Source organism: Melospiza melodia, chromosome 1 (genome assembly GCF_035770615.1).
Source record: "Melospiza melodia melodia isolate bMelMel2 chromosome 1, bMelMel2.pri, whole genome shotgun sequence".
Lineage (NCBI taxonomy): Eukaryota > Metazoa > Chordata > Aves > Passeriformes > Passerellidae > Melospiza > Melospiza melodia.
Genome location: NC_086194.1, coordinates 14919486 through 14943535, shown reverse-complemented (window position 1 = coordinate 14943535; position 24050 = coordinate 14919486). Strand labels below are relative to the sequence as shown.

Sequence of the window (24050 nt, the reverse complement as noted above, 5' to 3'; positions counted from 1 at the left end):
TCAATGAGATTTGGAAAAAAATAAGACCAACCAGAAACATTAATGGAATGTCCTTGGCAGGAAAGGATTTCTGGTGAAGTCTACAGTTCTTGGCTTCAATAAGGAACTTTTTCAGCATCTTCCAGACAGTTAAATAGGCCCACAAGATGGCAGCATTGAAATGGACAAATTGAGAGGGAAAAGGGACAAATGTGGCTGATTGCCAAATGAACTCAAAATAAGCTTCAAAACAAGCTCTGCGTAAAATAAGGGAAGTCTGGTATTATGGTCAGGATGAGATCATATCTTGTTTTCAGCTTCTTTTCAATTCTGCCCAAAGGTTTAATACATAGTAGCTTATTTTCTTCAATAGAACTAGGAATTTCAATTGAAAGATTATACAAAGATAGCATATAAATCCTTTGCATTTCTTATTTTCAGAAGCAGCTTGAAATCTTTTGAGCATTTGGTTCCTACCCCATTGGTATGAACTTTTATCTCACCTTGAGCAGTGACTACTCCCAGTAGAGCATTACCCTCCCAAGAGCAATGTGACCAAATCTTGGAGTATTTTCTCAGGCATGACTCACGCCTTATTAAAGGAATAACTTAGGTTTACTTTAATGAGATGCTTTGTGCAAGTATGAACTAAGAACAAAGGACTCTATGCTTCCATCAATATCAGCTCTGGGGGAAGAATTGTGTTTCTTGCCCATTATTAATAAAAAAAGCGAGGAAAGATAATGCAGCTCTTAGAATGTGCTTGTTTATTGTGGGAAAATAATGAGAAATATGGGAAGTGTGTTGAGACCTGCAGTTGGCCAGACCTTTGAGGTGGAGCTCTTCCAGTCTGAAGAGGCAAAGACCTCCTGCATGTACTGAGCTGCCAGGGAAGACTGGTTAGGCTTTTGAACTCACAACCCAGATTTTAATGGAAGGTAAACTAGAATAATAATTTTAACAACACAAAACCTCAGGTGAGTAGGCTGAGACAGAATGGATATAAAAAGGGTTCATCTATCATTCTCTCCTTGCCTGCTGTGTCCTTGTTTGGCAGGCCCTTGCTCCCAGACACAGGTTTTTTCTCAACTCACTGGATTCCTGCATTGTGGCTAGTGTGCCCTCTCCCCTCTGGCCCCTAGAAAATCTCATTCTGTCAGCAGAGACATCTGAGCCTGTGGCAGATCCTGCCCCTCTGTTCTGCCTGTCGGTGCCTCCCTTGGCTGTGCTGTGGGGTCTTTCTGCACTGAACCCTCATTCTTCACTCCTTGCTTTCATCCTCCCCATCCCTTCTGCCTCCCCCCTCTCTCCTGCTGGCCTCCAGAGGGGTCTGCTCCACATTGTCACGAATGCAGCATCCTAGCTGGGAACAAATGAATTCAACAGATAATGTCTGGAATTACACAGGAATTAAATGTGGAGGAAAGATGTTTCCTGGAGCACCCTAGCCCTTTCTAGGAAAAAAGCAGATTGTGGTGAATAATCTCTCTTTGGGCTCAAAATGTTGAAGAAGCAGAACTCAGTCTGTGCACACATGAGTGCAGAAAGGCAATCCTGGAATTCTGTCTCTTTCATCAGTGTATTAGGTATTTTCTTCTAGACAATGGGGCCATGATCAAAGACACCTTGTCCAAAAGGGGACATCTGAAAATCAAGAGGGTTTTAAAGGAAAGAGAATGACATTGCAATGAATTAAAGAGTTTTAAGATTGTGACAAATAGCCTTTCATTGTCAAGGAGGCCCAGGGAGAGCTATATTGCATGGCTTTGACATCAGAGCCATGAGACAGAACTTTAGAAAAGGTTTTAGAAAATGTGGAACAAAATTAATCTTATTAGTCCCAAAGGATTATATCACGCAAAGTACTGATAGCCTGTGTGGTATTCAAACCACAAGAAAGGAGAACAGTGGTAGATAGATCACATCCATCTGAAGACACCACACAGCAGAAATGAGCACAGGGGACAAAGACAGGACTGGTATTGTTCAACTCTGAATAAAAATAAATAGCAGAATACATAGGAGAAGTATGTAAATGAATGATGAATCCAGAGACTCAGAACAGAACAATATTCTGGTTTCTCCATTTCACAGCCTAAGTAATGTGAGATACATTGTGAAGCTCAATGTGGATCAAAGGAAAAAATTCTCATATGATGTGAGTGGTATTTGCTGCTAAGATTGAACACAATTCAAAGAGAACTGGACATTGACATGGACAAGAAAAACATCCAGAATTTAATAGTTAATTCTAAAGTGCAGGAAGTGACAAAAGCCTTTTACTTCATGCTCTGATGACAGTTCTAAACACTGGGATCAGACGGAGAGTTTCAAAACAGAGCTAAATTTCACAGCTCCATCTAATAAATACTTTCTTCCACTTTCATTTGAAATATATATTCCAGGAAATTGGCAAAGAGCCTAAGTCTGATATGCTTTGGCCATGCCTGTGTTCCTTGGCTTCAGACTCAGAGACAGCATGGTGTAGCATAAAAATGAACTTGTTTTCCATGCAGAAGTAGAATCCACTGAAACTGAGGAGAATTTGACCAGTAACCTGCGCACAGTTAGCTGTTTCTTGCTAGGTTCCTGTTGTTTTCTCAGAAGTTATTGTGTTACTATGTTCCTTAGACAATCACAGTAATGGGATTGAAGGTCAAAGGCAAGGCATTTCAGAGTGCTCTTATTTTATGAGGTTCTTAAACATGCCATCTCTTATTGCCTATTCTTATGTCTCCTCCATTGCTTCTCCCAGGGACTCATAAAAAAGGAAAAATAGGCCTGCTAGCCAATTAATAATGGACACTTGTAGCATCAGCATAGGTTCATTATGGTTCAGTATGGACAATGGATCTGCCCCAGAAAAGGCAGGCTAGTTCAGCCCTCCTATTAAAGGTCCCAGGGGGCTGATACAGTAGCTCACAGCAAGCTGCAGGCAATCTGTCCTCTCCTTTGTCCTTGGACTATAGCTTGGCAGCTCTGGTGGAAGGAAGGAAACTGGGGACGAGTAGCAATTGTTGGGCTCCCTCTGCATTGCTGGCCCATTCCCATGCTAGGATAATTCTGCCAATAGGTGATTGATCTCTGGGTTTGTGTGTATGGAGAGGACAAAGAAAACCAGCTATCATGTAATCAAATAGCAGCAGCTCAGATGAGAATCTGAGAGGGAGGTGTGACGAAATCCCATATGCCTTCTTCAAAATGTAGGGTACGTGATACTGAATTAAAACAGATTTATCCTCTCAAAGAATAACCAACAGCTGTACTTTTTGACCACATCTTGCTCACAGCTGGGACCATTACTGCACATGAACAAGAAAGTAATTTGAAAATCTAGTTGAGTGAGTTTCTTGCGAGTCCATTAATCTTTCGTGGCCCAGAGACTTTGACATATTTTTATAACTCCTTCAACAAGAGGCAAGAAGAAGCATGATGGCCCTGAAAATGATATGAAAATGCTCTCTAAGATGCTCTTGCCAAAGGGTAAATCAACATTAAAATAGGAAATTACACACATAATTTGGACCACTTCAAAGTGGTATATTTGGTCTGATTTGGATTTGCATTTTTATACCATTTATGCTGGCAGCACAGAATTACCTTAAATGATAGTAAATGATAATTTAACAGCCTTAATATCCCTTTACTGATACAAAGTTGCTCCAGCATAAATGAGAATCAGACCTATTCTACCTTTAAATTATTTTTAGCAGAGATTTTAACTTCAAGATTTTTTAGTTATATTTTTCTGACATAGCTATTACATGTGTGAAAAACAAGGTACTTCTCAGAACAGTCTTCTTTACAAAGGACTCAGATTACACACTGAGAGCACGTAATGTAAATTAACAGCTTACTCTGTATGTAAATAGCTAAGAGACAAGCATTTCAAATAGTCTTTTAGAATTTAAAAATATGTGTTCAAAAATGACTAGATGTTAGAAAGTCTTAGGGCTGAGAATGGAGGTATTTACCTTGACAGATGCATTTGTGAAAGGCATATTTTTTAAGTTTGAGGAGGAAAGTAGATCCTCTCTTAAAAAAAATAAAAAATCCAAACCTTTAAACATTTTTAGCAGCTTGAAATCATGATTCTTTTTCTTTTCTTTCAATTGAGTCCCCTTGAAATGAAATGTAAACGTCTCCTTGATGGAACCGTTTGTTTATACACAGAGGCTTTCCAGCTATTTGCTCTTAACTGCTTCCATAGCGTATGAAAGCTGGTTGGAATAGGATAATCTCAGGCTTTGACACACACAAGCACGTTAGTCTGGGATAACAAGATTAGGGATATTTGCAGGCTGGAATGGAGGCAGAGGGACAGCAGAACGTGCCGCTGGCACCTAGAGCACAGTACCTGTGCCACGGCACGTGCTGCTGCTGCTGGGAGGGCTGGTCAGGCTCTGTCCCCAGGCACTGTGGCACCAGCTGCTGTGGCCACCACTGGCACCGTGTACCTGATGCAGGGTCACCCGCTGGAGCCTGCAAACTGCAACTGTGGAAGAGCTCCTTGGCTTGGAGCTCATCATTCACCTCGTGGTACGTTAGCATCTTAAGGTAAACCGGGCCTTAAAGAGAATTAAGGCCAAAGCTGAAGGCTCATTCCTTGATGTGGTAAATTCCTACCTTGTTCAGCCTGAGAAGAGCTGAAAGAGTGCACTTATCCTCAGGCAGCAGAGGGCCAGGGGCCCCAAGCAGCCCTGGAACTTCAAGGGCAGTTTAAACTGCATTATTTGTGGCTGACAGGGCAGACTCACTCCCAGCTGCATGGCCCCTGCTCCCTGTGTTTCACTGTGGCACTCGGGTCCAGCCATGTCCCTTCAGCAGAGGGAAATGTTTATACCACCTCCAGGCCAGGAGGGGCTTCCCCATGCTGGGGGAAATTTCTGTCTGCCCGTTTTTGGGAGTTTTTGGCTGGTTTTCAGTGAGGGATTATGAGGCAGCTGGAAACCTTTATGTCTTAAACTGGAAATTCTGGAAACCTTATTCTTATTTATTAGCGTCTGGCTGATCTCTATCTATGATCTTTGTAATGTGCTGCCATGTGGGAGCCTGGAGTTTGGGATGTGAACTCGTCCCTTATTCCCGGAAGGAAATGGTTCCTATGAGCACAATGCAGGGAAGTAACACTGGCATGCTCTGAACAGAGCCTCAGAAACTCCTTTAATAGAGAAAAAACTTGGCACATCCCAGAGTAAGCAAAGGTGGTGCAGGAGGGAAGTAAGGAGAGAAAATGAGGATATCTTAATCTCTGGTAGTAACAGCCAGTCTGTTACTGGAGAGTCCCACCCAAGCCAAGGGGATTGAACACAAACTGCAAAGCAGCTGGCACTGCTGGGGAGGGAGTGAAACTGCACTGCACAGAGGCACTGGCTAAATTTGCAATCTGTTTAAATGCAAGAAGATAGTTTTAAAAACTGTAAAAAAATGTCATCAAAACCAGAAACCTAACAGATAATTTCAGACTGAACAATTAAAATGCTTTGCTCTAAATCCACGGCACAGACTCTTTTCTCCCTCTGCATCCCCAGCCCCTTTGCAGAACTGTGAGATCAGCAGCAGCCATCCAGCCCTTCAGCAGCACTGACTGTGAAGAGCAGGGTGGAGGTGTCCCAACAGGGGGGACTGGCTCACTGTTGTGTTTCTCATTGCTCCACGATTTGCCTCTGCTCATAAAGCAGGGCAGAGGTAAAAATAGTGTATGCTGACTTAGCCAATTGGGTGACCCTGGAGACGAATTTTGAGGAGAGTAAAAGCATTGGCCTCTGCAATATCTGAATGCAGAGGCTGAGAGTGGGAACAAAGTCTGAGCTAAGTCAGCTCTATTTCTTAATCAGATCAACACCATAAGTGTCCTTTAGGAATTTTTTCACATTATTAGTCCCTTTCTTTCACTTGAAGCAAGAGTGGATTGTGTCACATGGTTGAGGGAACAATGATAAACATTTACCCACCCTGTTAATAAATCACTTGCAAGACTGTGCCTGACTGTGCTTTAATGGAGGAAATGGGAGTAACTGAAAACTGACCTCTTTACTGCTCCACAATTATTGATGCAAAGAATTTTTAACCAGTGCTTACAGTTTTTGGAGTTTGGGTTTTTTGCCCAAATCCATCCTCTCCCCCACTCCCAGTAAATTGTACAGGATATTAAAAAAATGGTATGAAAGCTGAGGAAGCAGCAAACTAAGGAATTTAAAAGCTTCTAGCTATTGTATAAAGTAACAAGGACCTGCTGCCAGTGACAACTTGGTTTTCCCTTTTCAAGTACATGGCAGCAGTTTATGTAACCCCATTTCAAGAAAACTTGCTAGAAAACAATATTGTAGGACTGCCAGCTCCCTGATAGAAAAAACTGGCAAACTTTACTCGTCTTAGTTTTGTAAAACCATGGATATAAATAGTGACTGGGCCTGTGTGGCTGTTTTTGTTTTCCTGGAGTTTGCAAACACACTTTGTGTCACTGACATGCCACATTTAAACAGTGCACTGTGTGATTAAGTTAGTTTAATTTTGTCAGCACTTGGCATTTGCTGATGCAGAAGGAAATCTTGTTCTCTGCTGTATCTACATGTGGATGAAAGGAATAAAATATTTACTGTACAGAGCTAAGAGACCAGATGCTTCTTTACTTCAGAGACTTCAAGGAATGGTTAAGTCAGGAAGTGCTGCAATTCATTATTTTGTCTCTGGCATGAAATTTGGGTATGGAATTTATTGTGGTTTTAATAAGAAATTTTTTTTACCTGGTTGTAATGTATTGTCAATTACTGTTGGCTTTTCTGTATTCAGCACTGTAGTCCCACCTGGAAAAGAAATTATGCGTATCATGATACATGTGACACAACAAAGGACACAGCAGTCATTAGGAATAACCTATATATAAACCTGATATATTACTGTCTTTATTAGACATGTAGGTAACTGAGTATGTGAGCTTAAGCATGAAAATATGACATTAAAAGTCTGGTTTTCTTTATCAAAAAAGCCCCACAAGAACTCTTCATTAAATAAAGCTGTGTATCTTTGGAGTCCTTGCAGACACCAACTAAATCATCCACAACATGTCCCTGTGACCGTCCTTGATTTATAGACACTGATTTGCTCCAAATCACACGGGAAGTGAGCAGCTGGTCTTCATGACATCTCCCAAGAGTCACTATTTTGTTCATTTACCCATGACCTGCTGTTTCTCATACCAGGGATGTGAGGTAAAACTAGGGCTCCCTGTAAGTTGTTTCATAGCTGTGTTGTGAGACCAGCTCACAGGAGAGGGGCATGGAAATTGCCAGACTTTAGGATCTAGTCTAAAGTAGGTTTCACTTCTGTCTCAAAGTGAAGGAAGAATTAAGGACTTCCTCTTTGTCCTTTTCTTCATGCAGATAAACAAGAGGTGAGTGGGGTCATGGCCCTCTCCTAGGCTTACTAATTGATATTTTTAAAATACTTGACTTTTTAAAGCAAGCCTCATATTCATAGGGAAACAAAAAGGAAATTAGTACAATTATAAATGCACAGTGGGGTGCTGATTACCAGTCGATGACTCCTGTTTTTCTTTTCTCCAGCAAGCAAGTGCTTAAAGCATTATGGAAAGGATGACTATGTTGACTTCCAATGAGAATGAATACCCAGGCTGTATCAGCTTTATGCTTATGAGAATGATCTGATGGGAAATGCTATAAACCACGCAAATAGAGTAGCTCTGTATGGGGTCCAAATAGAGCAGGAAGGAATTTGGCCTAGAGCACAATTAGAGTTAATTGCAAGGGAGGCCTCACTGTGGCACTCACATATGTGCAAGTGCTGTCAGGGCAGTGACTCTGCAGTGGCACCATGCCTGCTCTGGGAATGGGATAGAGAGGGCAAGGCACTCATGGAATCCCCTCTGCACTGCCCTGCTATCCTTAATGGGCCACAAGACCTACACACCTGCCTTCTATGCAGTTTGCAGGAAGAAAAGAATGTTTACAATTAATTTATTGGTAAAATCAGTTCTGTGCATTTATAAGTAAAACCATACGTACAATGCAGCATTTCTCCAATGTCCAGAACAACTGGGCATGCACTGCCTAGGGTTTCTAGGTGTTGTAAAAATAAATTGTACTTAAGCGTCTGAACTTCTGTAGGAAGGCTATAGAGTAATTTTCAATACTAATACTGAAAAACATTCAGTTCCCTGGAAGAGATGGTGCTCAGGAAGGTTGGCAGCTGTTCCCTTGTCTTAGAGATTATAAATTGCCCCCTAAGCACAACCAGCAGGAACTTCCAGAAGGGTTTTTTTCTGCTCAATAAATGTTCCCTAAGGGACATGTGGGATGGCGTCCTGAGCTCCTTGAAGTGCAGAGACTATGAACATGGAAGGTGCTTGCACAGATCTGTCTGCTTTCCCTGACAGAGCCTCCTCTATGTGCAAAATGTCTCGACCTATTGGGCTTTGCAAGACAATGTAGGGTTCTGCAGGAAGCTCTAGTGTTTCCTGACCTGCCTCTTTCTTTTCTGAATAATAAATAAATAAATTACATTGTTGAGTAACATTGAAAGCTTTCTGAGTTACCTTAATACAATACAGACTATTTTATCAGACTCCCTTCATGGCTGTTTTCAAAAAGAATAATGTTAATCTGAGACACTGATTTGAAAAGAAGTGACAGTGACCATGCACTGTCTTTTCCACTCAAGAATTGTTTTTTCAATATATGATTTGCAGTGTGCAATTACAGGAGATATTGGCAAGCTCAGAAAAGGTTTGATATTGAAATTTCACTTTCATTTGTATCTGTTGCCTGATGTTCTACTTGGCTCATTCCAAAAAGCCAATCTCTTACCTAAGCTCACCCAATGACCTCTTGGACAGCTATTGCCAGATTTTAATGCTATTTTATGTCATGGATATAAGAAGCAATAAACATTTATTAGATAAGCACATCAGGGAGCAGTGATGAAATAACTTGTGTCACTGCATCTAAAAACAACCTCAATTACTGCAGATGTATAGATCTAATCAAACAGACACAGAGATTTGTGGAACAAGTGACCTCCAAGAAGAGATCAAAAGCATAGAGGTGCAGTGTCAGCTGTCTTAGAAGAACTAATGCTTCTGTGCAGAAGTGTGAGGATATGAAACCTAGCAGGCTTCCTCTATTTCAGATGCAGTCTATGTTACATCTCTCCCTCCTACTTTTCTGCTGGTGATAGCGGCTTGGAGAGCATCAGCCCCTCTGTGGCTGTAATGCTGTGTAGGCAGGGAAGCTCATGGAAATATTTCTGGCAGTGTGAGTATGTGGCAGTGCACTTTGATGAAACAAATCTGTTTTGTTTCTGTCTAGGAAAGATTTGGGAATGAGATTTGAATCCTACACTAAGTTTTAGGTAGGAAACTTATGTGTAAACCAAGCAATATTCCAAGTTCTTCAATCTCAGATAATAAATCTCAAGAGTATTGTCCAGCTTTTCTTCTTAGTAAGACAAAGTTTGATTAGAAGATTTGATTAGACTATTTGATTAGACACAATTACCGCGCAAAAAATTGCCCTCTCTTCCATCTAGTCACTATTATTTTCTTCAAAAATTACATAGCTGAGAAAACAATCAAAAGTATTGTCATATATAAAAGGCAGATGCCCATGTTTTGACAGCACTAACAATACAAACTGCATACTAATGTCCATTAATATTGAGTGGTTAAATCAGTGCAAACATTAAGCTGGTGATGGATATGAGCTACAATGAAGCTGCAATGGAATGAGGATGGTTTCTGCACCTGTCAGTTGGTAGTCATCACCTGTGCCACTGTGACAGTTTGCCTGGTCATCATCACACTCATCCACGGGCTTGCCTTCAGAAACGGTTGGGACAGCGGTTGGAGCTGAAACAAAATCCATTGTTCAGTTAAAACACGAGCTGGAGAACCATCCTGCAGCTGGCAGTAACAACCACGTGTTGTGTCTGAGGATTGAAGCAACTCTACTTTGCAGGTTGCTTAATACTTCTCTGGAAAGGAGAGTACCTTTAGTACTTCTTTGGAATGGAGAGTACCTTTAGTACTTCTTTGGAATGGGGAGTACCTTTTGTACTTCTTTGGAATGGGGAGTATCTGCTCTGCCTCCTGCACTGGGGCACATCTGATCTGAAGGGCTCAGCAGAGCTGGGCAGCAAAGCCCCAGACTGTCTATTCACTGGTGTTTGTTGTTCCTATCAAGGAATAGTGAAAGCCTGGCAAGGCAGAAGGAGAGTCCTGGAGAGTTTTGTGTGGGGTGGACACCCCATAATTTTATTGCTCTGTGAAGTCCCAGGGAGTGGGCCTGTGCAGAGGGGCAGGGGGGCTGCATACTCAAGGTGGTAATTCTCTAATACCCAGTGCTTTGCTGAAGAAACCTCTCTGCAGAGCACACATAAGAAAGGAAATGTCTGAGCACGGTTCTGGTAACAGCAGCAGGAAGGCAGTGTGATGTGGAATCATTTTGTGCTCCATGAGGACACATGGAAGGCGTTTCTTTTATTTTTTGTTGAAGTTATAAATAAATAAGACATCAGTGATGTCAGTCATCCCTCCTGGCCACCTGCTTGCTTCTCACTGCTGATGACTTTCCGGTAGCTGCTGCCTAAGCAGTTAATGTCTGAACCTTGTTAGTACACTTAAAAGCTTCAGGTTTGTGTAAGATGCCAGAAAACACCTAGCCCAGAATCTGCAAAGTACACCACATCTGGAAAACCAGAACACAGAGACGTGGTGCTACATTGGTGTTTCATGCCACACGTATGGTTCCCTGGCTTAAGATAAGCACTCCTGGAACGTGATCCAGGCTTGTGTCTCTTCTCACTTACTGTTATTTTCATCAGCAATCTTTTTCACTCATTATAGGCTATGCAATAATGTACGTCTTTTGCAGATTCTTCTTTTCCCTTCTGCTGCCCTCAGCATCCATTGGCCACATTTTCTTGGCTTGAAAATGTCAGGAGAGGTGGTAGTTTTTGAAGTAGCTATATTATAGCTATATTATGGCATAAAACATGCCTCTTTAGGACCCTGACCTATGCTTTACAGGTTCAATCCTACCTAGTTAGAGAAACAGTTCTGTACCTATTATGAATTATGCAGAACATTTGTTACCCACATTGCTATAAAAACCCCTCTGGGGGATCCCTGTAGATTTCTACATCCAGCTAAGTTTCTTATCTTGATCTTTGTGTCCCTGTATAGCCTCAAGCTTGCCTACATGTCTGCCATCATTTCATGTATGCCCCCCTGGGATGCTTCGAGCACACAAAACTTGCCCTTGCTCATTACTGCTGGAGAGCTGATTTCTACTCCTCTCTGTGCCAACCTCCATGCTTCTTTTCTCATCTCAACTCTTTTCTTGCTCAGTAAATCTCAAATTACTTCATTCAACTCCCCCCTTAAGATGCAATTATACAACATTAAGCATTATTGTGCTTCTCCCACAGGCAAATGGGAATTGACCTCACCTGTCCATGGGTGACCTACAGGTGAGCATACATCAAAAGTATGCCATAGCAGAAAGAAAAAATGTGAAAAGATGTGTCCCAGTGGAAAAACAAAAATGTCCCCGCTGTTTCAGTTTGCCGAAAAGCAATGGTCCTCCATCTCACTGAGCAATACATTCTTGTGAGGTGGCCCAAGACTCACTCCTGGATGGCTGGGTGGCTACAGGAGCCCTGTGGCTGAAGGGCTTTGCCCAGAATCTGTGAGTTTACATAAGGCAGGTGCTGGGTTTTCTTTTTTTCTGAGCAAGTAGCACAATAGTCTGCAGGAACTAAGTATTCCCACAGGAAATGAGGACTTCCTGCGGGAACTAAGAAGTATTTCCAGCCTCCCCACTTTCCGGGCCAAGTAAAATCATAGTAATTCAATCACTAAACTAAAAAAAACAACACAGAACTCATCAGTTCTCATAACAAATGCCTCTCACACTTCCCTCTTGGGGGAGAAATGGTGAGAAAGAAATGGAGGTAGAGCAGTTTCTTCCATTCATCTTGGGAATCTGTTCAGCTGCTTCTATAAGAGGTGACATATGAAACCCCAAATAATATGGTTTGTTATTCTGTATATTTAAGCTGTGTGGTTTATAAGCCTCACCACTGTGTCATCATCCACCAGATAAAATTGTTAAATTCACAAAGTGTTATCTGTAGTTATCTATGAAGTTAAATTGTTATGTTTATATAACAAAAATCAAAGCAGACTTCATGTCACAGTCCAAGGACAAATGTCTAAACTTTGCTTTTCCTGCTCTTTCATCTCCTACATATTCTTGCAAAATTAAAGCTTAGTAAAGCACAAAGAGGCCCCCTTTAGCCCCCAAAAGTAACACCACAGACACTGTCCAGTCCAGTGATCTTTGCCTGCCATAGTTTGTGGTGTGACTTTCAGGTCCTTTGAAGGATGGAGGGATGTAATTACTATATTTAGTGCAAAGCTCCCTCTGCATTCTCGGAAAACATCTCCTCCAGAGTTATATCATGGTAACATAAAATTTAAGTTCCTGTCTTTATTCTCTCCTAATAGCTCTATGATTCTCAAAAGTATAATCATAAGGATGCTTAAGGGAATGGAAAAGCAGGTGGAGAGTATCACTGTGATTCAACAAAGGAAGGGGAAAAAGAATAATAATTGTGCCTTGGGCACATTCAAATGTTGCAGAGAGGAGCTGAACAGGCCAAGAACCAGCACTAATGGCAGTCATGGAAGTGAGAGTCCGATGTGCTGCCTGTGCACACACAGCAGTCTTCAGCAGCAGACCAAGCAGAGAATGTATTTATGAAAATAATAAAGTGCATTCATTTCTAGCAGAGCAATTACCTTCAAGTTCACAGCCCAGCAGCTCCATTCTCAGCCCCAGCCCCCCGTGCGTGGCTCTCTCGGGGTAGACGCGTATGAATCGTGTCGATACAGGCTCAAACGTCCGCAGCTCAGGCGTGTCGTAGTTGGTGTTGCCTTCAAAAGTCTGCAAAGCATGACAAATGCGACTGGTTAAAATAGAAAGAAAAGAAAAGTCCATTTCCCACACTCATCTTTTTTCCTTCATTCTGCAGCCTTTGAATTAGGTGAGCCATAGGCCATATTCTAACGGCTTAGTAAGTGTCAGGCATTCCTATCCTAAATGAGAATGGAAAATACATTGTTAAAGCTTCTCGGAAAAGTAATGCATTTCATTTTTCATAAACTCAGTAGCAACTAATCCATCAGGGTCATAACAAGAGCTGAGTGTTTAATGAGACATGTTTTTAAATGACACTCTGATCTGAGGTTTAACTGGGTGACATTTCCAACACTTCTCAGGGAAAAAAAATGGCTGAGGTGAAGATCCTGTCACCTTTTAAGTGGTTACAATAATAATCCAACTATTCAAGAGAAAATTTCAATCTGATTTCCCCCAGTGACAGAGCTTCACAAGTTGTAGCTATTTCAAAAGGCATAAATTAAACTTCAGGAGCAGTAGCTGCAAGAGTTCTTCCAGTGAGCCAGCTATTGAAGAAGAATTAGAAGAAAGACTAAAAAGCTGCTTCCTAACAAAACTGCAATATAATCCAACAGGCAAGGCAGGTCAGCAAATGTACGTTTCAGACAAAAAATCTCATATCTGAATCGCACTTTGGGTTCTTCAGACATAATACAACTCTCAATGGCATTTCTTTGATACCTTCAGTTTCTCCTTTTCACTAATCTTTTGCATATTGAACACATTATAATTTGGACTTACAGCAACACCTCAAGTGCCTCCATGTAGATGAGCAGTCCTTAGAAGGAATCAACTGAACAAAGAAATGGTCCTTGATATGAAAGCTTTATAGCCCAAGATAGGCAAAAGCAAAAATGCCTATTTTATAGCAAAAAATGCCTTCAGAATATAATGTACGAAAGCCTTTAAAGTACAAAATATGAAAATGCATATAACAATGAAGTAAAAGTATTTTCACATTTTCCATGAATTACTGAAATGGCAAAACTCTAAGAAATGTCTTTGAACTGCAGTTCAAATTTAAGATTAGAAGTGCTACCATAAGATACTTCTAAGATATTGCTGTGAAACTGGAATCATTCTTCAGGAAGAAACCATGAGATGCCCTTCATTTTGGATGGGAACAAAACCCAACCTGCAATGAACTCCTTCTATTCATCTGTAGCAGAGAAGACAGAGGCCATGGGAAAAGCTGTCGGATTCCTAAGGCAGAAAATCAGCACAGGTAATCCTGATTGCTTCTTGGATTTTCAGTGCAGTTCTAAAAGCCTTCCTTGTTTTTACTGTACACCTCTGCATTATGATCACAATGCTTCCAGCCACTGTTTACAGAGTGCCAGTTGGAAAAGCAATAGTGATGGGAGACTGTGAAGAATTAAGCAAAAAAAATTTTAACATCAATGCTGCTTTTCCTATTTCCTAGGGAAATTGCACCTCCAAGGTGGCTTCAAGGGGCACTGGCTGACCCAGGGTACTGTCAGTGCTTGGAAGACAGTTGTCACAAATTCATGTGTAGAGGGCTTGTCAGATCTAATTGACATGGAATTACATATTATTATATTTGAATAACAATATAGTGCAAATGATCAGAAAAGCTACCTACTATATGAAAAAGAATGAATGCCATTTTATGTGTAAAAAGTAGACAGACACGTGTATCTGAGGAATCCTTGCTCCCTTTTTTAATAGTAGTCTTAATAGCAACATATAATAATGAAAACTGATTTATAAAAGACATCACTATGGAGTACTGACACATAGACATTAGGATTCAATAGGCATCTAGAATTACATTGAATCACTGTCCTTTGTAGAGCAGAGCTGCCTGTGATTCAATTTTGACTGTTCATTTAAAACACATACTGATACTCTTTGTGGGAGAGGAGAGAGGAGTGTACAGCAAAACTTCACTTTGAGAGTGTCCTTTATACAAGCTATGTCACAAATTGCTGTACGCCACTACAAAGATAAGGTATAATAAATAATAGTTAAAACAAAAGAGGAGCTAAGATGGTGAGCAGAAAAAATCTGCCTAACTTATTTTAAAATCAAAATAAACATTACAGAAAAATTTTAAAAGGATGTTCTAAATGACAGGGTGTTCTGAAGTTTCTTGTATCAGAAATTAGGAGAGTAATTTTAAAAACAACAGCAAAAAACTCAAAACAACTCATTCTACCCCCATAAAAAGCGAAAGGAGGAAAGAAGCATGAAAGAGAAAGATGACTTTTTGGAGTAAGCTTGAGTAAGCAAGCCCATGGACAAGAAATACAAATTGGATCTTGAAATGGAGTTCTGCATGGTTATTTGATGATTTGTGATTTTCACTCCTTTGAGTGCTTGAGCTAAAGCACTCAGAGGGGGAAACATTTTGCACACTCGAAAATAGCTGAAATTGGGTCAGCCAAAGAGGAAGGAGTCATGGCAGGCTTTGTGAAAGCAGCTGCAGGCATGAATGACAAGATCATGTTAAGAAACAAGGTGATGTTTCACCCTTTGGACATATTCTGTTGTTATGTTTAGCCTGTCACTGCTCTTTCTTCTATGAAATGCAGTTGTTTGTTTATTGAAAGTCACGACTTTAACCAAGTGAAACGATGTGTTTCATTTCTTATAACGGGGCTGTTTCTAATCCATGTTCCTGCTGTGACTCATTATAGCATCCTGTCCCATCCAGCTCTACTTACAGTTAAAAACACTACATTCCAGTATTAACATTTTAAATTCCTCAGGCTCCAAAATCATGGGATTTATCCTATTCTCTTTAAAGAAGACTTTTGCTTTGGAATAAAGTTTATTAAGTATATTGAATTTTTAGGAAGGATTATAATTATGCCACAAGAGATTTGAATTCCAGCCCTCTCCATTCCATTAATCTTGGAAGTTAATTTCTGGTGGTGATGAAAACTGAGGATGGGCTCAGTGCATTAGTTAGCACACTAGTTTTCTTGTCAAACTGCTAACTTCTGACAATGATGGCAAGTGCCTGTATTAGGAAACAGAAAGCCATGCAGCAGACGGCGCGCTGCTTCGAAAGCATATGGCATTATTTTTTTCCCTCGTTGAGCCACAGTGTAGAAGTACATGTCAAAACAACATCTATTTTAGAAAGAAAATGGTAAGATCCCATTGTTGATTTACACTCCCTTCACACTTTATGATGAAGTCAAAACTCATGGTAACAAGAGAAAGGAGATGACTGCAAAGGCTGAATCCATTTAGTTTTAATCCCCCAAACAAATGATGAAAAGTGAGAAAATGCAGACATATTCAGCGAGATTAAAACAGGAGAGAATGAAGTCCAATATTTACCAAATGTGCTTGGAAAAGCTACATCCATGGGCCCACTCAGCTTTTCCTTTAAGGAAACACAGGTTCCTCCAATGGATGAGTCTATACAGCAAAACAGCTTTTACATCTAATTTTCAAACTAACACAGATGAGAAATGGAGCAATTCCCAGGATCCCATCTGCCAAGCACCACAACAATTTGCCTTTTGAGGGCACGTTTTGGTACACGATTCCCTGGTCATCTCAGTACTACAGTACTCACAGCACCAATTTGTGAGCAGGGCTGCATGCTTACTCATTTCTTCAAGGAACTGGGTAGGAGGACTAAGAAAGAGTTGTGCCTTTTGAGGCAAAAATGCACTTTGTGAGCAGAGATAGCAAAATGGGATGGAAGACTTCAATGGGACTTGGAGTAAATAAGCTAAATGCCCAGTGTAATTTAGGTCCTGAAATGCATACATCCAAAACCAAATCAAAACAGATACATTCCAAGAAACTCTTCTGGGCCACAATTATTTCCTTTTCCTTGGAATCTAACCCAGCAATTGATTTGGCCCTCCTCTGGAAATGTGTTCTCAAGCATCCTCCAAGATTCTTCCCTTGTGAGAATATAATAGTACTTCTCATTTGGGATAACATGACCAAAACTTCACCACTTTCTTTTGGAGGGACTTGGATCAGATCACTACAGAGAACCTGTGAAACTCTCAAAGCAATCTACAGGCAGCTGAGAAACACAACAGGTACCCCATTGAGCTGAGTAACACCATTCTCATTCTATAGCTCTAACAGAAAGAAGCAAAACAAAAGTAATTCAAATAAATTTGTCTCAAGTAAGTTTGTTTACTCTCAGTTTTAGAGTTTGGCTTTTTAGAGTAATCCCTTTGCATGGGATTTTGCAGTAAGTTGTGAGCCAGAGAGGCACCAATGTTGCCTGTAGTCAAGCCTGAACTAAGTGTCGAATCAGCAAAACTTGCTGCCAGAGAGGTAAATGTCCTAAGGCAGCTCTTGTCCTCAGGCATGGGACAGCTCCCACAGCATTCCTTCAGGGCTGCTGCCCTTGGAGTCCTCCTCCTTGGCTTCACCCCAGCTGTGTGCCCTTCCTAAGGTCAGACAGAGGTGCGTAGAAATGTAACGCAAACTTTTCTTCAGCACAGTTTTTTGCCCTTACCTTTATCTTTTTCTTGCTGGAATCCATGATCATTTTCCAATCTGACCCATTGTTACTGTAGCCAATTTTGAATTTTCTCATGAACACTTTGTTTTCTCGGTGCTTGCCTCCCTGGACAATGATGCCCCTCACAATCTTTTCCTCACCGAGGTCGATCTGGAGCCATTCATTTGCGTATGGATGGGTGCTTGGGGGCAGCGCCCAGCCTGAACGGCTCGTTATCAGGCGAGCGTTTTCGGGGATCCAGTTCCGATCCACTTGGGTAGATGCAGTAATCTGAGAGTCAGGAATAAGGCCAGACACCATACCCAGCATCCCAGAACAAGGATAATCTACAGAGAAAAAAAAAATCCAAATAAATTAAATAGTTGTTCTGAACAAGCGCCAAAACAGAAACTGGACACATCAGTCAATTAAACTATCATAGCTAATTACTTATTTATTTCTTATAGTCAAAGTAATCTATTGGACTTGAATATAATTTTCATTCGTTCAAACTTGCACATCCTAGTTTTAGCAGGAAGTACCAAAATACGACAAGTATTTTTGGCTTGGTGGGAACCAAAAGGATCAGAAAATCCTATTCTATTCTATTCTTGTTTTCTATTCTTCTTGCTAAAAGAGTGCAGGGCCATCTGAATTTGTGAATATTTCCTCAGAGAAAACTTCCAAAACCAGCCAAAACCTCGTTGCAGATTACCTAATTTTGGTGACATTGGAAATGGAAATCTTCATACATGAAAATATAATTTACTGTTGCACTTGAGATTTTCCTAATGCATTTTTTTTATCTCTCAGACTTTTTCAGGTGACACAGAAGTGAAATAGTTGCTTCATTTATGATGCAAGATTAAAAAAAATTAGAAGTACCTGCTAACAAGACATCAAGAATTCTAATGTAGAATGAAACAGTAGATCTGATTACCTACATCTAATCTGAAAAGATTTCATAGAATGACTTGTAATTCTCTAACAAAGTAATCAGTAATCTTATTTTCCTTCTGTGTGGAAACCGCTTCTAAGAAACATTTTCAAGGCTAAAGAAACACTCTAAAAGAAAAAAAAACCTAAATAGTAGAAATTATGCAAAAAATGCCATTGAACTGTATTAAGTGCTAAAAATGTGCTAGAAAACTTAGCTTTCTAAAATCTAATAAATCATTATAATTTTCTTTCAAATGTAAGTTGTATTTCTACTTTATAGATAAAGGCACTTCCACTGTGTAGAAATTATAGAAAACTTGTAACTGTAAAAAAGATATTTCTAAAAATTTTTGACAGGTAACTGTGTGATGTAAAGGAATTACTTTGCCATACTGATCATGACTGGAACTTGACTATAACCACCATTATTTGCACAGACCTCAGATATAAGTGTTTGTACCTTGCAATCCTTTTAATCCTAGTCATGTGTGTTCCTTGAGAAACCTGCTCAGAACTACCTATGAATAGCAGACATAAGAGAGATGGACTGAAGGGTTAGAAGGGAAAAAATGACATGGGAATTTGCAAAATATCTGTGTATCTCAGGAATTTTGCATGAAGCTGTAAAGCGATTGCAATAAAAGTAAATAAAACTAAAATATAGCATCATAAAAATATTCAGATAACACTGGATGTTTGGTTTGTGGTATTTTATTATCTTTTTTAAAAAACATTTCTACATTCAGATTGTGGTGGAAATCATGTTCATGAATTTTACCCATAAAAATAAATCCCACAGAATAGGCACAATAAAATCCCCATATTTTATAATCTTTCCCAAGACCTACCTGTTATCTTGCAGCCATACACTTCAAATCTCAGTGAAACTCCATTTTCCCAAGACACAGGTCTGATTCTCACAAACCGTGTTAAAACTGGTTTGGCAAAAGCTCTGTAAACAACATCAGTGGGATTGCTATTCCCTTGAAACACCTTTGTGTGGAAAGAAAAAGTATATATTTGTTAGGCTTTCTCTTAACTGGTGCTTACAGTTCTGTGTTTTACAGATAGTTTTGATATGAGGTCTAACCAGGGTTGGTTGTGGGGGGCTGAGACAAAAACTTGCATGGGAAACTATTTCATTAATCTTCTAACACAACTTTTGCAGACAGGTTTGCTTTCCTTGGGGAGGAAAAACGAAGATGTAAGGTGTTCAATGATACTAAAAAAGTTGTTCCTAATGCCCAGATCTATATGCAGGAATGACAAACCTGGTCTTCGTCACCCAACAACTCCTGTGTCCTGGAAGAATCCCCCAATGCCCCACTAAAGCAGTTCTATTTCTTGTACACTCATCACATAATGCAAAAGCTAAAAAATCTCAGGCTCAAATTAAAGATTTGGATTTCAATTAGACCATATAAAAATCCTATATAGTTATGATAAATATATATATTGTTTTGCTGACCTTGGGCTTAAGATTTTTAAAATGTATTGTGCAAACCTTGCTTTGTTAACACCCTGTCTTCAAATCCTTTTCAACAAGGTCTCAGTATTTCCTTCGCCTTGCATATTGAGATTGAAGTCTATTTAAAATCTGTTTAGCAGGCTCCAAGATTTTCCCTGCATCCCCCGAGGCTGGCAGTCAAATCAGATGAACAATGAGACTTCCACCAGAAGCACATGATTGTGCTGTGCTTTCATGTTGAGGATGCTGCAGACACACTCCTTCCTAGCCCAGCCAAAACCTTGCAATGTTCCAGTCCAAAGAAGGTGATTCAGCTTCCTGCTTCTTCCTCACGTAGAGGGGACCAATTTCCTGTTGTGTTCCATGGATGCAGGCCCCTCTCCTTTTATGGGAGATCCTCCCATTTCTTACACACACTGTCCTGCTTTCCTGTTTGTTCCTTACAGTAGCTGCGTTGATTTGGAGCGGGGGCCAACAGCACACAGCTGCCAACCCATAAGGCTCAGTTACAGCTCAAGTAATTTAACATCAGAGTTTCATATCTAGTAAGAGATTTTTAATGGAACTGCATTTCCTTCCAGTAATTTTTTTTTTCTGTGAAGACCCGATGTAGTTTTCTCAAAGTTTGCATCTGACAGAGAAAAGGAGTCTTTTCGCAAAAGTACCCAGATTTTTATGTGTAGTTAGTGCAACATTGGTGTATGGCTGCCTTGAGACCTGCAGCTGCAAAGTTTTCATTTGAATTAGAATATCTGGGAAGGAGACTGGTGCATATGTTTTTCTTGTCTTGATCAACAGCAAAATACTGCCATTTTAGAAAACTGATTTTTTAAACAAACTCTTTGTACAAGTGACACAGGTTTAGGAAATGTTCTCACTAATTAAAGACAGCATGTGCAAGAGAAACTCATGTAAAATACACTTTTGGAGAGTTTACAAATTGAAGCTGGTAATGAAAATCAGACATGGTTTGATTTTGAAAGAAGCATTTGTTCAGATTACAGAATCCAGTCAAGAAACCCAGCGTCTCATACCAGCCACTGCCCTGGCCCCTCTTGTGACTTTGGGCAAGACAATTATTGTATCTTTATATACATCACTGTACAGTGCCCACATTGTGTTATCTGACTTTTAGAACTTCCAGTAAAACCAGGATAATACCTGCCAGAGAGAAGTTTTCAGTATTCATTTTTTATTGTTTTCCAAAGGGCTTCAAAAAGAGCAAGACGTATTTGTTAAACACTGTTACCACATTGATTAGATAAATGTAGTGGACTTGGCATAGCCCTTACAGATGAGTCAGGGACAAACCAGTAACCAAATATTTAGGGCTAGATAGGGTTACACTGATAGACTTTGATATTGTACAGCTCTTCTGTGTCTTTACAGAGGGGTCACAAAAAAGCTGTTTTGAAGGGAGGTACCACAAAACGACTCCAATTGCATCAGCCCCTTGCAGCCTCTGGGGATGCTGCTCTCAGGCACATCCTGAGTGAGGTGGGAAGGAAGGCACAGCCTCACTGGGGCTATTCATGTGCGAGCTGGAGCAGAACTGACTTCTCAGTAATGAGCTTTATGCTCATGGTAGCGGATAATGACAATTTTTTCTTATGAGCGTCTAAAGCTGTTTCATTGGGAGGTCACAGAGAGCAAATCTGCTGATAAATGGAAAGGTGATAAAAATCTATAAGGATGGAAAGATGTGCCTAATCATCTGTCTGCATGACCCCCATCACTGAGATACTTGGAAGTCTAACAAACCACTAATCATCTGCTAGCAGTGCTGCATGGCCATGCACAGGGAGCTGAGGCACTGACTTATTGCATATCCAGAGCTTCACTGCACATAACAGACAGACACATTTTTTGAGAAGTTCTGCATGATGTTTTTCTCAAGGTCACATAGAAATTCTCTGAGAAACAGGGAAACAGCAGAACAGTCCAGGAAAAAGACAGAAAATGACTCAAATTATGGTGAGTTCAATACATAGGGCATCACCTTACACCATTTTCAGCTGCTCTAGGCTTTGCATAAACAATTTCTGTGTCCCATTACTACTGAGACACGAGCTGGCTTTTGGATTTGGGAAATAGTGCGGATCAACCTGACTAAACCTTATTCCTCTTTTTTAAACAGATAATAACAACTAAACAGTTCAGCAGACTATTTCTCAGCTGAAGAGAGACAATAAAAGAAAAAAAAAAAAACTTACAACAGGCTTGTTTCCCTCCTTCAGTGTAATCCAGTCCTCTCCATTGGAGCTGACATCTACACGGTACGTTTTCAGATAATATTCTTTCTTTGTTTCTTTTGAGATGGCTCCTTGGGTCCCAATTCCAGAAACAAAGCGGAGAAGGCCCAGGTCGACCTGTGGTAGAGAATAATTTGGAATGTGAGGACAACTAGTTCAGAGTGTAACAACGTTGGAGCAGTGGCACCCTCTCTACCTCACCCTGCCTTACAAAAAAAAATAAGGATTTTATATAAAGCAAACTGCCAAATATTGGTGACAATAACATAGACATAATCTCCTCTTTTGTAAATGTTGTCATCACAGAATTCAGGAAAATTTGCCTAATTAGCCAGGAATGTTCTTCACACACCAGAGAATTCTCTTTCCTCTGTGAGGGAGGAACCAGAGACACCATCAGTGCAAGTGGGAACCACCAGACTGCAGAGGAGTTACCAGAGAAATTCCTCAAGGACCAGCCTGCTGAACAACCTTACTTAATACTTTCATTCAGCACTTGCAGAGATGCTAATGAAATTCCCAAAGGACACTCAGCTGCAAGGTGTTGCCAATGCAGAGGAGACTCATACAGTGAGAGCTGAGTGACCCTGAGGACTGTGGCAGTAGAAATGGGATGGCATTTACTAGGATAATCAAAGTTGCACTTATGGAATGATAAGAAGAATTCTGCTAAAACCCAGAAGATCATTACTTGCAAATAGAAGAGAAGAATCCCAATGTATATTAGTTGGTCACAAGATAATTACAAACCACTGTGTGATTTTGTTGGGAAAAAGACAAATTAGTTGCTAGTACTGCATGATGTATTTGGGGAAAAGAAAGAAGCATTAGCACAAGTCTAGTAATTCTGTTCCAACTGTCAAATTCAAATTCCAGCTTCTCTCATTAGAAAACAATTCATTTTGAACTCCCGGGAGAAATGCACATGAATGTGTATTAGAGGTCATCTCTCTTCTTCACTCTTTTGTCTCCTCCTTCTCTCATGGAACTACATTGTCCATTACAAATGGACAGGTGATTTAGGTTAACCTTGCTCTCCCTCATTATTTATTTTTCATCCAGGTCTTTTCCTTATCTAGTTCATCATGTGGCATCCAAGAAGTATCAACATATTTGGGAGAATGATGTGGGGTGCAGGAATACAGCTACCTAAGTAGCTGGCTACTCAGTTCTGCTGGCAAAAGAACCCCTTATCCCCGTGCACAAGCCCAGCTGCCAAATAGCTGAAACTATTTGGCAAAACACTTTATTACAGTCAGTTTGGTGACCACAGTTTTGAAACCTCTGCCATTTCCTTACAGCCTTTTTTAGCCATAACAACCAACCAAGTAAAATCAAATTCTTCACTGTCTTTGTCTGTAGCGAGAACCTTTGTTTCCTAAAGTAGGTAATTTGATTTCAGTAGAAAATGCCCCTATTCACAAAATATTAATCAGTGTAATTTTTCCCCCTTACTTCAGTTGTCCAGAGTTTAGTAGGATAATAGGTTGAATTAACCATTCTCAATTGAATGGCCCCATGAATATCCCAGTCTCTTTCAGTATTTCCAAAGTATGTAGGATGCAGAATATGTGTCCTGTGTCTCACAGGCATCCTTTTTCCTGGATTTATGTCATATATCCAAAGGCACTGGAGCAGTTAAATCAACATGCTGTGCATTCTCTCTCAAAAGGCTGAAGGAAGTTCTGTTGAGGACAGTGTCACTCTCTCAGTGCCCATGTCTTATGCAAGGCATTTTGGAGTCCTCCAGCACAAGAATAGCAGCCTTGTGTGAGACAGATAGAACTGGCTCTCAGGCCAAAGCCCCTGCCCCAGTTTGTTAGGCTCATGAAGTCTATATGTAACATTTTAGCCCTTGTCTTTAGGGGTGAAATACTGCAACATTTTGGTTTTGTGTGATTAAAAAAAAATTCAGTCTTAAAAAAAAAAAAAAATAAAATCCCAGCGCCACCTCACAAAAACAATCAAGTGATTTAAAGTAACTG

At 40.3% G+C, this 24050-nt stretch overlaps 1 protein-coding gene across 2 annotated transcripts in view; it reads right to left on the bottom strand.

The window, feature by feature from the left end:
* The window catches only part of NRP1 (neuropilin 1), a 113931-nt gene that overhangs the window by 11779 nt on the left and 78102 nt on the right, over nt 1-24050 (bottom strand). The window contains exons 7-12 of one of the 2 annotated variants that reach the window (XM_063148625.1): nt 22027-22182; nt 19194-19338; nt 17422-17753; nt 12800-12944; nt 9740-9844; nt 6726-6785 (exon numbers count right to left, since the gene is read on the bottom strand). In XM_063148625.1, the coding sequence (XP_063004695.1) occupies nt 6726-6785; nt 9740-9844; nt 12800-12944; nt 17422-17753; nt 19194-19338; nt 22027-22182 (943 nt within the window). The remainder of the gene's footprint in view (nt 1-6725; nt 6786-9739; nt 9845-12799; nt 12945-17421; nt 17754-19193; nt 19339-22026; nt 22183-24050) is intronic. The other variant, XM_063148635.1, reaches the window with a different exon arrangement.